Source organism: Schistocerca cancellata, chromosome 9, assembly GCF_023864275.1.
Source record: "Schistocerca cancellata isolate TAMUIC-IGC-003103 chromosome 9, iqSchCanc2.1, whole genome shotgun sequence".
Lineage (NCBI taxonomy): Eukaryota > Metazoa > Arthropoda > Insecta > Orthoptera > Acrididae > Schistocerca > Schistocerca cancellata.
This window is the reverse complement of record NC_064634.1, coordinates 151296928-151311323: the sequence shown is the minus strand read 5'-3', so window position 1 is coordinate 151311323 and position 14396 is coordinate 151296928. Positions and strand designations below refer to the sequence as shown.

Here is a 14396-nt window from a genome sequence, read left to right as displayed (position 1 = left end):
TATCTATGAAACATGGACATAGTATGCAAACTACAGAAAAAGGATATAACAATAATAACCAAAAACAGTAGTCGAGCTTATTGTAAAGATCCGTTCAAAATACTAGGGATTTAAATATACCATATCAGTAAATTACAAATCCGTCGAATGCATCAAAAACAACATTGCTAGTTACTGCAGAAAGAGCTCTGCCTCTGACTGTAAAACAAGAGCTACATTGAACTTACATTTACCTCGATCTACTCAAAAAATCATATTCTGTTGAGGAATAAAACTGTAAAATAAGTTGTACAAGGAGATTAAAGAGATTACTCAAATACACTCCTGGAAATAGAAATAAGAACACCGTGAATTCATTTCCCAGGAAGGGGAAACTTTATTGACACATTCCTGGGGTCAGATACATCACATGATCACACTGACAGAACCACAGGCACATAGACACAGGCAACAGAGCATGCACAATGTCGGCACTAGTACAGTGTATATACACCTTTCGCAGCAATGCAGGCTGCTATTCTCCCATGGAGACGATCGTAGAGATGCTGGATGTAGTCCTGTGGAACGGCTTGCCATGCCATTTCCACCTGGAGCCTCAGTTGGACCAGCGTTCGTGCTGGACGTGCAGACCGCGTGAGACGACGCTTCATCCAGTCCCAAACATGCTCAATGGGGGACAGATCCGGAGATCTTGCTGGCCAGTGTAGTTGACTTACACCTTCTAGAGCACGTTGGGTGGCACGGGATACATGCGGACGTGCATTGTCCTGTTGGAACAGCAAGTTCCCTTGCCGGTCTAGGAATGGTAGAACGATGGGTTCGATGACGGTTTGGATGTACCGTGCACTATTCAGTGTCCCCTCGACGATCACCAGTGGTGTACGGCCAGTGTAGGAGATCGCTCCCCACACCATGATGCCGGGTGTTGGCCCTGTGTGCCTCAGTCGTATGCAGTCCTGATTGTGGCGCTCACCTGCACGGCGCCAAACACGCATACGACCATCATTGGCACCAAGGCAGAAGCGACTCTCATCGCTGAAGACGACACGTCTCCATTCGTCCCTCCATGCACGCCTGTCGCGACACCACTGGAGGCGGGCTGCACGATGTTAGGGCGTGAGCGGAAGACGGCCTAACGGTGTGCGGGACCGTAGCCCAGCTTCATGGAGACGGTTGCGAATGGTCCTCGCCGATACCCCAGGAGCAACAGTGTCCCTAATTTGCTGGGAAGTGGCGGTGCGGTCCCCTACGGCACTGCGTACGATCCTACGATCTTGGCGTGCATCCGTGCGTCGCTGCGGTCCGGTCCCAGGTCGACGGGCACGTGCACCTTCCGCCGACCACTGGCGACAACATCGATGTACTGTGGAGACCTCACGCCCCACGTGTTGAGCAATTCGGCGGTACGTCCACCCGGCCTCCAGCATGCACACTATACGCCCTCGCTCAAAGTCCGTCAACTGCACATACGGTTCACGTCCACGCCGTCGCGGCATGCTACCAGTGTTAAAGACTGCGATGGAGCTCCGTATGCCACGGCAAACTGGCTGACACTGACGGCGGCGGTGCACAAATGCTGCGCAGCTAGCGCCATTCGACGGCCAACACCGCGGTTCCTGGTGTGTCCGCTGTGCCGTGCGTGTGATCATTGCTTGTACAGCCCTCTCGCAGTGTCCGGAGCAAGTATGGTGGGTCTGACACACCGGTGTCAATGTGTTCTTTTTTCCATTTCCAGGAGTGTATATTTAAAAGGACCGCTAAAAGAACCTCTTAAGGAATACACTCTATACACTCAAGGATTACGTATGTAAAACAGAGTAGCAATTTGATATAAAATAAACACATATAAATAATAATAATAATATAACAATAATAAAATATATATCATTTCACATAACACCTTCACGCAATGACTTTTTCCTTCCTTTTCCCTTTTCTGGAATATAAATAATCCAAAAGCTACGCAATATACAATACTTCCTGCGCTCAGCATCTCGCTCTTTACAAATTGATACTGACTAGGATATTCAGGCTAACAAATGGGATGTTGCGGAGCACAAAATGAAAGGAAGACATCGTCGTTATGGTCCTGATATCAGCTGATAGTGGGTGTAGTGTTACACAGTCAAACAATGTGTGTGTAATATGTGAAGTGCGTGCAGTGAGAAATAACTGAACAGTGTAACAGTGGTCTTTTACATCCTTAAATAACTCCTTTGCAAAACTGTTGTACAATAGGGATAAACCGAACGGGATAGCGCTCTTTTAAACAGAGTGTCATTATATTCGGGAGAGTGGAGGTCTTCTTATAACTTAGCGTTTCAGTGGTTTCCCCATATTACTTCAGGCAGATGTTGGGATGTTTTGTACTATAAGACCGCAGCCATCTAACTGTCCCATCCTTGTTAAACAAACTAGACTTATAAGTGTGTAAATGCCTATTTACAAGGTATCCCAGGTGGAATTGTCAGTATTCATGGATATGAAAGGAACGATTATCTTAAACTAAAAACTTCATATACTAAGTGAACTACATTCCTTACGCCTGCTATTACTTCCCTAAGTCGCTGACTTGTGTTTCGACTTGTACTAATTCGTGCTTTAGATGATTATTAGGGGTCCTATACTCGTGTGCTATTTCCTGACTTACATTATGTGTGCGACACGTAACTCGGTCTTAAGAGATTCATTTATATGCATTTCCTGCGCTTTCAGCCATGTAGAAACATCATTTGTCAGTTCCTGACGCTGTGCGTCAAAATTTTGATTTTGTTTTAATGTTCCCTAGCTAAAATTGGAACTGATTCCTGAGGTGCTGCGTTAAAGTCTTCGTACTGTCTTGCTCTGTTTCCGGTGCGCTTACTTCATCCGACAATTGTCACGTCGTCTGCGGTATTGTGCGGTATGATTCCTTTGATGCAGTTATGTCGGTAGTAGTTGCTATGAATTTCGCGGAAATTTGTCCCGGCTGCTCTTTCGCAATGTGACCAAGAGTAACTTTCATTTGGTCCGAGCGGCTGGTCCCGGTGGAGGTTCTAGTCCTCCCTCGGACATGGCTGTTTGTCCATAGGATGATTTAGGTTAAGTAGTGTGTAAGCTTAGGGACTGATGACCTTAACAGTTAAGTGCCATAAGACTTCATAACACATTTGAACATATTTGGTCGTAGTGTTCTTTCGTCATTTACTCGAAATTCTGTTTCATTCGCATATCTATTTTACTGCCAAGATTCTGTACCATAAGCTCCAAATTATTTTTAAATTGCTCGGACTGTTGTTCGTCCTGCGCATTTAGTTTACTGTCAAGGCTTTGTGTCACAGATCGAAATTATTTACCGTAATGTTTTCTAATTTTTGAAATAGTGAAATCAAAGTATCTAGCGTTAGAAAAGGCTGTTGCGAAACTGTTTGTACAGGATAAGCCTGCATTTACGATTCGACCTGAATGGTGACTGTGCCTACAACTTCGGCGTTCGTTTCCTGCCTGTTGTTATTTTCAACATTTTCTAGTAGTCGAACGGTAGCCCCAAGATCCTGATTTCTCTTTTATCAATTTTAGTCATAACACAAAATATGCTTTAAAACTGAGTTCACTTGTTTTGCTTGCAGCAGCGTACTTATAGACTCTGGAGATGACAACATTGAATTACCCCGCTCAGCTCGCGAGAAAAAACGCGCTGCAGCCTCGAACAAATTAACTACAATATGCGCGCCGGTAGGCATCGTGATGTAACAGATTCTGAGTTCGATATTATTTTGTCATTGAAACCACTTAAATTACAAACTCATATAATTAATGATGGTATATTGCAACTGTCTCTAAGACGTCAAGATTCGTGCCATTCGATGCTAAAAAGTAAATGAAAGAGCCCGTTACCTGGTAAACTTCTTCTGTTTATGTGCTGGGAGATTTTGCCTGTGATTGATTTTTTCTGTGCATACTTTGCATCCAAATAACTATTCGCAATTTTATTGCTTCCTCCCCAGGCGTACCATTGCATGTAACAAGGAAGTAGTTTGTCATATTTGCACTTGCAACAAATTACACTTCATAAAGCAGGTACAAAACCTAAAGTAAGTCTAGTTGCGCATCGTCACTATAATGTATCTCTTGTCTGGCAGCAAGAAGAAACAAAAGAGGTAGAGATAATGGAAAGATCTGCCGTTTGAAGGACGCACTACAAACTGGATGGCACGATGTATTCAGTTTAAATCCACACATCAAATGATTGATAAATACTGACCTGTTTCCTGAAAAATAAAATAACCATCGCTTTGTTGGTTGACGCGTGAATCAAGCCGTGGGGGTTACTGAACGTGACATTTTTCCATAAGCGGACTGAACGTAAAAAGTGTTAATTTCGTTTCCACCTTAGTGCAGTGCTAGTAATATTGATTCGGACATTGTATTAAAAGTATGCAGGTTCTACTTGGAATGAAATGATTAAATGGCAAGACGCGATACACCATCGGTCAGACGACATTCTAACAATATACATTACTCTTCCTGAAACACATTTTCCAGAACAGAAAAAATACAACATGAAAGCATATGTGAGAAATCTATAGGATAATAAATTAACTGTAGAAATGGTTGTCAAAAATTAAATATTATTAAGAATAAACCAAATTACAAGACTGCCACACGTACCTACAACCATCCTAATAGAAACGAAAAAGACAAACTTTAAAAATCTGAAAGACTTCTTCTCCATCTATCAAGGTGGGACCATATCAGGCTAGGATCTCGTCGGGACACCCTAAGAAGGAGGTGTGGAAACGAAGTAAAAAATTTATTTCATGTAATTTTTTTTAATTTAGAATACAACAACATGGAACTTGTTACGGCAGAAGTAGTTGGTACATCACATTTTTCGGAAGCTTTCACCTTTTTCAGCAAGTCTTTTTTCCGTTTTACTTATTTATAAAACCATGCATTGAGCATGTAGCTAAACTGGCACTATACACTTCACGCCCTGTGCACTTGCAGTAAACACTTCAAACATTACTAACTTGCACTCACTGTTCGTATTAAGTTTCGAGAGAATCGTCTTATCAGATCGCTATTCTAATGGGCAATTCCCGATACTTCTGTATGGCGATACTTCAATAGTTCCACCGCCTTATTACAGAATAAGTTTGGTATTTTCTCGAATGATGGCGCTAGAGCTAGAATATGCTTGCATTGTCAATATAGGTTATGCAACGTCTAATGCCATCTGTGAGACGACCTTTTCAACATAAACTTCTTATCATAAAGAAAACTACTTGAGGTTGCATTTACATGCTGTACTAGATGGCGTTACTTCAGTTCTTGGACCAAGCTCGTAATAGTATTTCGTAAAATCGGGACAACATTGAGTCTTGTCAGGATATCGGGACAAGAAGATCCATAACGGTGACTGTCGAGATAAATCGGGACGGATGGCAACTCTGCATGGCAATCCTACCTCCACCAGATCTTTCTGCTGTTGAATGATTATAGCTTCTTTTTACATATCGATAGAGTTATCAAAAATTGATTGATGATATAGGTTATCATTACTTTTACTTATTTGTCAGAATTTAAACATCTTTCACTTTACATATATATTTCATCCTGACAGCAAGAATAAAATTTTAAAAACAATCGTTTAACCTTACTTCGTTTCTTTTAACTTCTCACACAACTTAAGGCAGTTTCACTAGCAGTTATTGTTATCACTTTTAGACGCTACTGTTCTGCGAGCAGCTCGAAACGTACACGTTGGTTTCTTCTTTATTTTGTGAACAAATGACAATGTAGTTCGTTGAAACAGGTAATGTAATAACGCTCGGTACTCACAGCTTTACTTCTGCCAGTACCTCGTCTCCTACCTTCCAAACTTTACAGAAGCTCTCCTGCGAACCTTGCAGAACTAGCACTCCTGAAAGAAAGGATACTGCGGAGACATGGCTTAGCCACAGCCTGGGGGATGTTTCCAGAATGAGATTTTCACTCTGAAAAGCACTTACCCGCAAAAGGCAAAGGCCCCGAGTTCGAGTCTCGGTTGGGCACACAGTTTTAATCTGCCAGGAAGTTTCATATCAGCGCACACTCCTCTACAGAGTGAAAATCTCATTCAGGTAATGTAACACTTTCTTTGTAAGGAAAAAAAATTATATACTATGGCTTCATTATAGTAGTGTCAAGTAAACATTTAAATGTACGCTCATCACCAGAAATGTCTGACCGCGACTACATCTAAGTTTAGGAAAATCTAATGTGATTTCATTGTTTTTACAGTTCCAGTATCTACGCGAGTCAGAAGAGATGTAAATATGCAGCATGGCTGTAATAAATGTTTGTACTTTCCTGGCAGGCTGAGAGTGTGCATCTATTTCCCCTGCACACCACCTCATGCAGGTAGGTAAACACTTAATTTCATCTCTTGTGACACATTGCCAAGTTCTATAATGCAATATGCAAAATTAATTCGCCTCTCTGTATAAAATTTTTTAAGTTTACTTAAAACTAATCAGTCAACTCTTGCTTTGTGTACACATCACAACGTGTACTCTCAGTGGTAAAACTGCAATGATTCACGGAACGAAATGGGCTTTTCTTTTTCGAAGTAACTCCTGTGGAGAACTTTGCTTCCGATCACCCCACCTGCAACTGCCTGCTTTTCGGATATGGACAGCAGCCACAATCTGCTCTTCATCACCCCCTCTCGCGTTTGCCGTGTTTCAGCTGCTGCTGCGATCAGTCGCTGCTTGGTGGCAGGGCAATTAGTTTGCTCTCTTGCATAAAATTGAGAACACTAATTAACATTTCATAAAGCATTCATCAACCGAAACCTTATTGACACGATTCGAAAGAAAACGTAACTAGTATCTGTACACGCTAAAATATGAGACAACTGCAGCATCAAAAACGATACACATGATTGAAATAACGATAATACCACAAGTTCAATATCCAAAAATATGAGGGTGATTCAAAAAGAAACGGCAAACTACTTTTTGTGAAGCATATACTGCACTTATAGATACAAATAAGATGCCTTTTTTCAGCGTAACTACTCTCCTTTTCGATACACTTCTCATACCATTGCACCAACTTTTCTATTCAATTCGAATAAAAGGTTTCCTGTTGTGCCCGCAACCAATACTGCACCGCTTGTTTGATCTCACCATCACTTTCAAATCGTTTTCCTCTGACAGTGTACGTCAGGGTTCATAACACGCTATATCCAACCTCCCCCGCCTGTTGCTGATGACACCGCCTTCCTAGCCCTTTAGCCTATCCTTCAACGGTCCCAGCGTACCCTACCAACCCACCTTGACAGTTCACCTCTTGGTGCAACCAGTGGTTCCTTCTTATCAGCCCCTCCAAGACCAAGCGATAATCATAGGCCACACCACCCGCTCCTTCCGTCCCCATGATTTCTACCTAACCATTTATGGCAGTCCTATCCACCTCACTATTACCCTCAAATACCTTAGCCTCTCCCTCGACCTCCACCTCTCCTTACAATCAAACACAAAGCCCACAACAGACTCCACCTCCTGATACTACTGTCCCGCCAGACATGGGGACTGCATCCTTCCACTGTCCTTCACACCTACAAATCCTTGATCCGCCCCATCCTTTGTTATGCCAGCATTACTTAGATTTCCGCCCCTCCCAGGTTCTATAACGCCCTACAAATCCTCGAGCGCCATGCACTCCGCCTCGCCTTCCGTATCCGCCTTCTGTGACCCATGCGCATCCTCTATGACCTCGTCCCCTTCCCTGACGGCGGCCGGAGTGGCTGAGCGGTTCTAGGCGCTACAGTCTGGAACCACGCGATCGCTACGCTCGCAGGTTCGAATCCTGCCTCGGGCATGGATATGTGTGATGTCCTTAGGTTAGTTAGGTTTAAGTAGTTCTAGGTTCTAGGGCACTGATGACGTCAGAAGTTAAGTCCCATAGTGGTCAGAGCCATTTGAACCTTTTTTGAACCTTCCCCCACCTTCTCCATTTCCTTGAACACATCCGCACCCTTTATATTGCCTGCCGACTCCATCACCCCCACCCTCTGGTGTCACCTCTCCACCACAAGGCCATTGCTGCGCCTTTACCGTTGTGTCCCGCCCTCTCTCCATCTCCACACCCTCCACCTCCTTTCCCAACACAACTTCCAGCACTTACCCATCCCAGATGATGAACTTCTCGCTGACGTCTACCCCTCCTACCAATTCTAACCCCACCTTCCTCCTGCTCCTCCTAAGGCTCCCTCTCCTCCAAGTGACTCCCCCCCTACGCCCCCTCCCTCTCCTCTGCTCCTCTTCAGTGTCTCTGCACCCACCTGCACCACATCTGACCCGTCTCTTTGTACACACCCTGACTCCCATATTCCTTTCATCCCACCCTCTCCCCCACTGCACCTTGCTCTCCCCTCTTTTACTGTCCCCTCAGGCCTCTCCCTCGGCAGGTCTCTTCTGGTAGATCTTCTTCTTTGTGATGTGTGCTTCGTCTCTTAAAGTGGTTTTAAGGTGTCTTTGTTCTGGAGTGTTTTAATAATGTGGGCAACTTTCAACCTGTGTGTGTCATGTCAGCGTGTTTTTGTGCTCTATGATTCACCAACTGTCATTCTCAACTTTATGCACACTTTTTAACTGTCCCCCAATGAACGTCTCTGTGTCAGTGTCTAGTTTACCTCCATTCTCTCCCATTACTCTGCTTTTATGTCCCCCTTTTTATCGCCTTTATATGTTTAATTTTCTCCTTTTATTAACTGTCATATCAGCTGAAGAGTGGTGGATTGTGCCACTGCCAGCCCTCCCCTGCCCCATATGGGCAGGGGAATGAAATCACAATAAAGGAAAACAAATTCCAGACACATAGTAGTCTGAAGGAACAAGACAGGTGCTGTATGGGGAATGCAGTACAGCCTGATATCTCAGTTTCTGAATTACGGCAAGAATTGTAGTGGCGAGTTTGGGGGCCCACGCTGTCGTGAAGGAGAAGAATGCCTCTAGATCCAAGTCCCCATGACGACTCCATCCAGTTGCCTTTAACTCATTCTCAAACTTGGCACTGTACCGGGTACTGTTCACTGTTTCACGCCTTTGCTGATAGAGCTCCACAATCAGCCCTTTCATATCTCAGAAGAGGGTGAAAAGGACCTTCGAGGTAGAGGGCTCAGACTTGAATGTCTTCTTCGCTGGAGAAGATGTGTGTCGCCAGTGTGAAAAGTGTCTTTTGCTTTCTCGTTCTTAGTGATGCACCAGGTTTCGTCTTCTGTTGGGATACGTGTCAGAAAGTCGTACTCTTCAGCAGTGTATTGCTCCAGAAACGATGCTGCAGCCAGAACACGCATCATCTTGTGGTCACCAGTGGGCAAGCTAGACACCTATCATGCACACAAAAAATGGTTCAAGTGGCTCTGAGCGCTATGCGACGTAACTGCTGAGGTCATCAGTCGCTTAGAACCTAGAACTAATTAAACCTAACTAACCTAAGGACATCACACACATCCATGCCCGAGGCAAGATTCTAACCTGCGACTGGAGCGGTTGCTCGGTTCCAGACTATAGCGCCTAGAACCGCACGACCACTCTGGCCGGCTATCATGCACACAATAACGGCACTTGAGGACCTAATTAATAATTGTATGAGTGGATGTGATAGCTTCCTGGATAAAGCTTCCCCAGAAATACACCGATTTTCACGAATCATGGCATCAGAACATTCCAGATTTTACATCTACATCTACATCTGCATGGATACTCTGCAAATCACATTTAAGTGCCTGGCAGAGGTCAGTAACGGCCATGCTGGGCCTGACATACGTCCATTTTTAAAGCCATTTACCCACTTATACACTCTTCTCTCGCTAATGCAGCTATCTCCATACATTTCAAACATCCTTCTATGAATCTGTAGACGTTTTATGCCCTACAACCACAAAAACCGTATTACTGCTCACTGTTGCTCTACGCACAACTAGAGACATGACCATCTTCTTTCATCTGCCTTTCCTATTTAGCTTGTCATGCCAACTGTCAGCGTATACCAGAACTTTCTCAAAGCATACATCTACCCTTCCAGGGAGTTTCAAATGCCTGACGTGTTAATTGCATTTAATGCTAATAGTAATTGCCCTCGTAGATAGTTAGGATCATAGAAAAGTAAATGATCATTTAAGAACTGGTGCTATATTTTTATTTATTTAACCTGGCAAGATATGAGCCCTGTACTTGCAATCAGATTTTACACGAAGCTCTTAACAATACAGTTCAATTAAATAATTACTAAAATACTATAACTAATAATATTATTTCCAGTATTATATGTGGCTGCCGGCCGCGGTGGCCGTGCGGTTCTAGGCGCTTCAGTCCGGAACCGCGCGACTGCTACGGTCGTAGGTTCGAATCCTGCCTCGAGCATGGATGTGTGTGATGTCCTTAGGTTAGTTAGGTTTAAGTAGTTCTAAGTTCTAGGGGACTGATGACCTCAGATGTTAAGTCTCATAGTGCTCATAGCCATTTGAACCATACGTGGCTGGTTTGTCAAGGTTAGCCTATATACTAGGCATTTGGAATAACTCATTAGTCACAAAGAATAACAAGCATACTATTCTTAGAGTTTTGACTCATTGAGCCCATTGTACGGGACTGGTTTATCGATCCATGCAGCACAGAATGCGAAAGAAAAGTGCATACATCTCATTGCTCAGGATATAAGTACAATCATGGCATACATAATATATTACTTTAACCAAACTTGGTACCATTGTCTTACTATCATGCAACGGTTTTTGAGGGGATGAGAACCACCTACACTATGTGATCAAAAGTACCCGGACACCCCCAAAAACATACATTTTTCATATTCGGTGCATTGTGATGCCACCTACTGCCAGGTACTCCATATCAGCAACCTCAGTTGTCATTAGACATCGTGAGACAGCAGAATAGGGCGCTCCGCGAAACTCACGGACTTCGAACGTGGTCACTTGTGTCATACGTCTGTACGCGAGATTTCCACACGCCTAAACATCCCTAGATCCTCTCTTTCCGATGTGGTACTTAAGTGGAAACGTGAAGGGACAAGTACAGTACAAAAGCTTACAGACCGACTTCGTCTGTTAACAGACAGAGACTGCCGACAGTTGAAGAGGTTCGTAATGTGTAATGGGCAGACATGTATACAGACCATCACACAGGAATTCCAAACTGCATCATGATCCACTGCAATTACTTTGACAGTTAGGCGGGAGGTGAGGAAACTTGGATTTCATGGTCGAGCGGCTGCTGATAAGCCACACATATGGCCAGTAAATGCCAAACGACGCTTCGCTTGGTGTAAGGAGCGTACTACATTGCATGGTTGAACAGTGGAAAAACGTTGTGTTTAGTGACGAATCACGGTACACAATATGGCGATCCGATTGCAGGGCGTGGGTATGGCGAATGCCCGGTGAACGTCATCCTTTTTTTTTTTTTTTTTTTTGTTAAGAAAAAGAGAGATGGGGCCCCTCCACGCCCGCACCAACGTGGTGACCAGACCAAAAGTTCTACTGTCACCTCCGTCAACATGTTAGTTATATAATAGGTGGATCACAGGATGCTGGGCTGTGATGTTATCCGTGCGTCTGGGTAAGACTACGCATTAACACGGTCCATCAGGTGATAGATAGTGGACGAAACGCAAATGAGAGTAGCAATTTGAAGAGCAGAGGGAAAATAGTTCCAAGGCTCGTGCCGTGGGAAAAAAAAACTTCTGCGACATTGGGATGGGTAGTAAGAGCAGTAGTGGCTTACTAGCTGCGATAGTTCATGCAAGGTTGGGTTTGTTAGTATGGGTATCATGCATCATTACCGAGGCACGCGATGGCGATGTATCCTAGTTTGCTGCAGCTGCTGCATTCCTGGAACAATCAGGATTGTTATACTGTATATTGGTGGGAGATCGGCCATATATCATCTCACTGTGTGTGTGTGGGGGGGGGGGGGAAGGGGGTGGATCTTGCCTGCATGTAGTTAGTGTACGGTACGGCTTCCCTGTGTGGTGCCAGTTATTCGGCATGTGTGTTCCAACTGGATATCCAGTAATGGTGGCTGATTAACAGGGGCTCACCTGTACCGTTGTGTTTGCGTGAACTTGGCCATAGATGTTAGGTCCTTAAAAGTATGTTTTTTGGTCTTTTATGTTTCCATCTATGGTTGTGGAAGTAGGTCCCCAGATTCAGAATAAACGGGTTCTGCGAATGTCTGGATTTTCTGTATAGTCTTGTGATATCTGCCGGCGTGTGTGTGGTGCCAAGAGTAAAATTCGGAGGCGGTGGTGTTATGGTGTAGTCGTGTTTTTCATGGAGGGGGCTTGCACTCCTCGTTGTTTTGCGGGGCGCTATCACAGCACACGCCTACATTAATGTTTTAATGTTAATCAGGATGGCGAGGATGGCGATTGCATCATTCAACACGATCGACCCCCTGTTCATAATGCACGACCTGTGACTGAGTGGTTACACGACAATAACATCCATGTAATGGATTGGCCTGCACAGAGTCCTGACCTGAATCCTATAGAACACCGTTGGGATGTTTTGGAACGCCGACTTCGTGCCAGGCCTCACCGACCGACATCGATACCTCTCCTCACTGCGGCACTCCGTGAAGAATGAGCTGCCGTTCCCCAAGGGAACTTCCAGCACCTGGTTGAACGTATGCCTGCGAGAGTGGAAGCTGTCATGGAGGGAGGGGGGGGGGGGGGGCAACATCATATTGAATTCCAGAATTCCCGATCGAGGGCGCCACGAACTTGTAAGTCATTTTCTGCCAGGTGTCCGGATACTTTTGATCATATTGTGCACCTGTTAAAGTTCCGGGGATGGGGTGAAAAAGAAGTGTAGCCCGAGACATGTGAACTCCCAGATTTCATTAATTCGCCATTTGAGAATGGGAGCACTTAACGACATACAACAAATTTTATACATAATTTCAAAGGCCTACGAAATATTTTGTCGGTGACAACCCTTAAAAATGAGTAAAGGAAACAAGTTTAACGATTACCACTTCTCCTCAGTTAAAGCAGTAAAAGTAGAGCACGAGGCATGACGTTATATTTTATTACTTCCTACTAACGGTATTCGGGACTCATTTTACAGGAAGTACGCACAAATAACACTGAATGTAAGTGCAAAATTATATCATTGTACGCTATTTAGTTCAGGAGATATGACAAAAATGAGATATGTAAGAAACTGCCGCATCAGACATAACATTTAAATTTATTACTTCTTTGTCACTCGCTCTACTCGCAATAAATTTCGCAGACAGTATCCACCAACAACGTTATATCACTGTGCGACACATAGTCGAAAAGATATGACGTCATGAACCATAGGCCTTGCCTTTAGTGGGGAGGCTTGCGTGCCTCAGCGATACAGATAGCCGTACCGTAGGTGCAACCACAACGGAGGGGTATCTGCTGAGAGGCCAGACAAACGTACGGTTCCTGAAGAGGGGCAGCAGCCTTTTCAGTAGTTGCAGGGGCAACAGTCTGGATGATTGAGTGATCTGGCCTTGTAACACTAACCAAAACGGCCTTGCGCTGCTGGTACTGCGAACGGCTGAAAACAAGGGGAAACTACGGCCGTAATTTTTCCCGACGGCATGCAGCTTCACTGTGTGGATAAATGATGATGGCGTCCTCTTGGGTAAAATATTACGGAGGTAAATTAGTCCCCCATTCGGATCTCCGGGTGGGGACTACTCAAGAGGATGTCGTTATCAGGAGAAGGAAAACTGGCGTTCTACGGATCGGAGCGTGCAATGTCAGATCCCTTAATCGGGCAGGTAGATTAGAAAATTTAAAAAGGGAAATGGGTAGGTTAAAGTTAGGTATAGTGAGAATTAGCGGAGTTCGGTGGCAGGAGGAACAAGACTTTTGGTCAGGTGAATACAGGGTTATAAATACAAAGTCAAATAGGGGGAATGCAAGAGTAGGTTTAATAATGAATAAAAAAAAATTCGGGTAAGCTACTACAAACAACAGAATGAACGCCAAGATAGACACGAAGCCCACGCCTACGACAGTAGTACAAGTCTATATGCCAACTAGCTCTGCAGATGACGGAGAAATTGAAGAAATGTATGATGAGACAAAAGAAATTATTCAGGTAGTGAAGGGAGACGAAAATTTAATAGTCATGGGTGACTGGAATTCGATACTAGGAAAAGGAAGAGAAGGAAACGTATTGTATATGGATTGGGGATAAGAAATGGACGAAAAAGCCGCCTGGTAGAATTTTGCACAGAGCACAACTTAATCATATTTAACACTTGGTTCAAGAATCAGAAAAGAAGGTTGTATACATGGAAGAAGCCTGGAGATACTCATTGGTGTCAGATAGATTATGTAATGGGAAGACAGAGATTTAGGAA

At 44.1% G+C, this 14396-nt stretch overlaps 1 protein-coding gene across 1 annotated transcript in view; it reads left to right on the top strand.

Moving 5' to 3' along the window:
- Nucleotides 1–14396, top strand: part of LOC126101245 (odorant receptor Or2-like) — a 249127-nt gene that overhangs the window by 34841 nt on the left and 199890 nt on the right. Inside the window, exon 2 of the mRNA XM_049911932.1 lies at nt 6265–6384. Within this exon, the coding sequence (XP_049767889.1) occupies nt 6265–6384 (120 nt within the window). The remainder of the gene's footprint in view (nt 1–6264; nt 6385–14396) is intronic.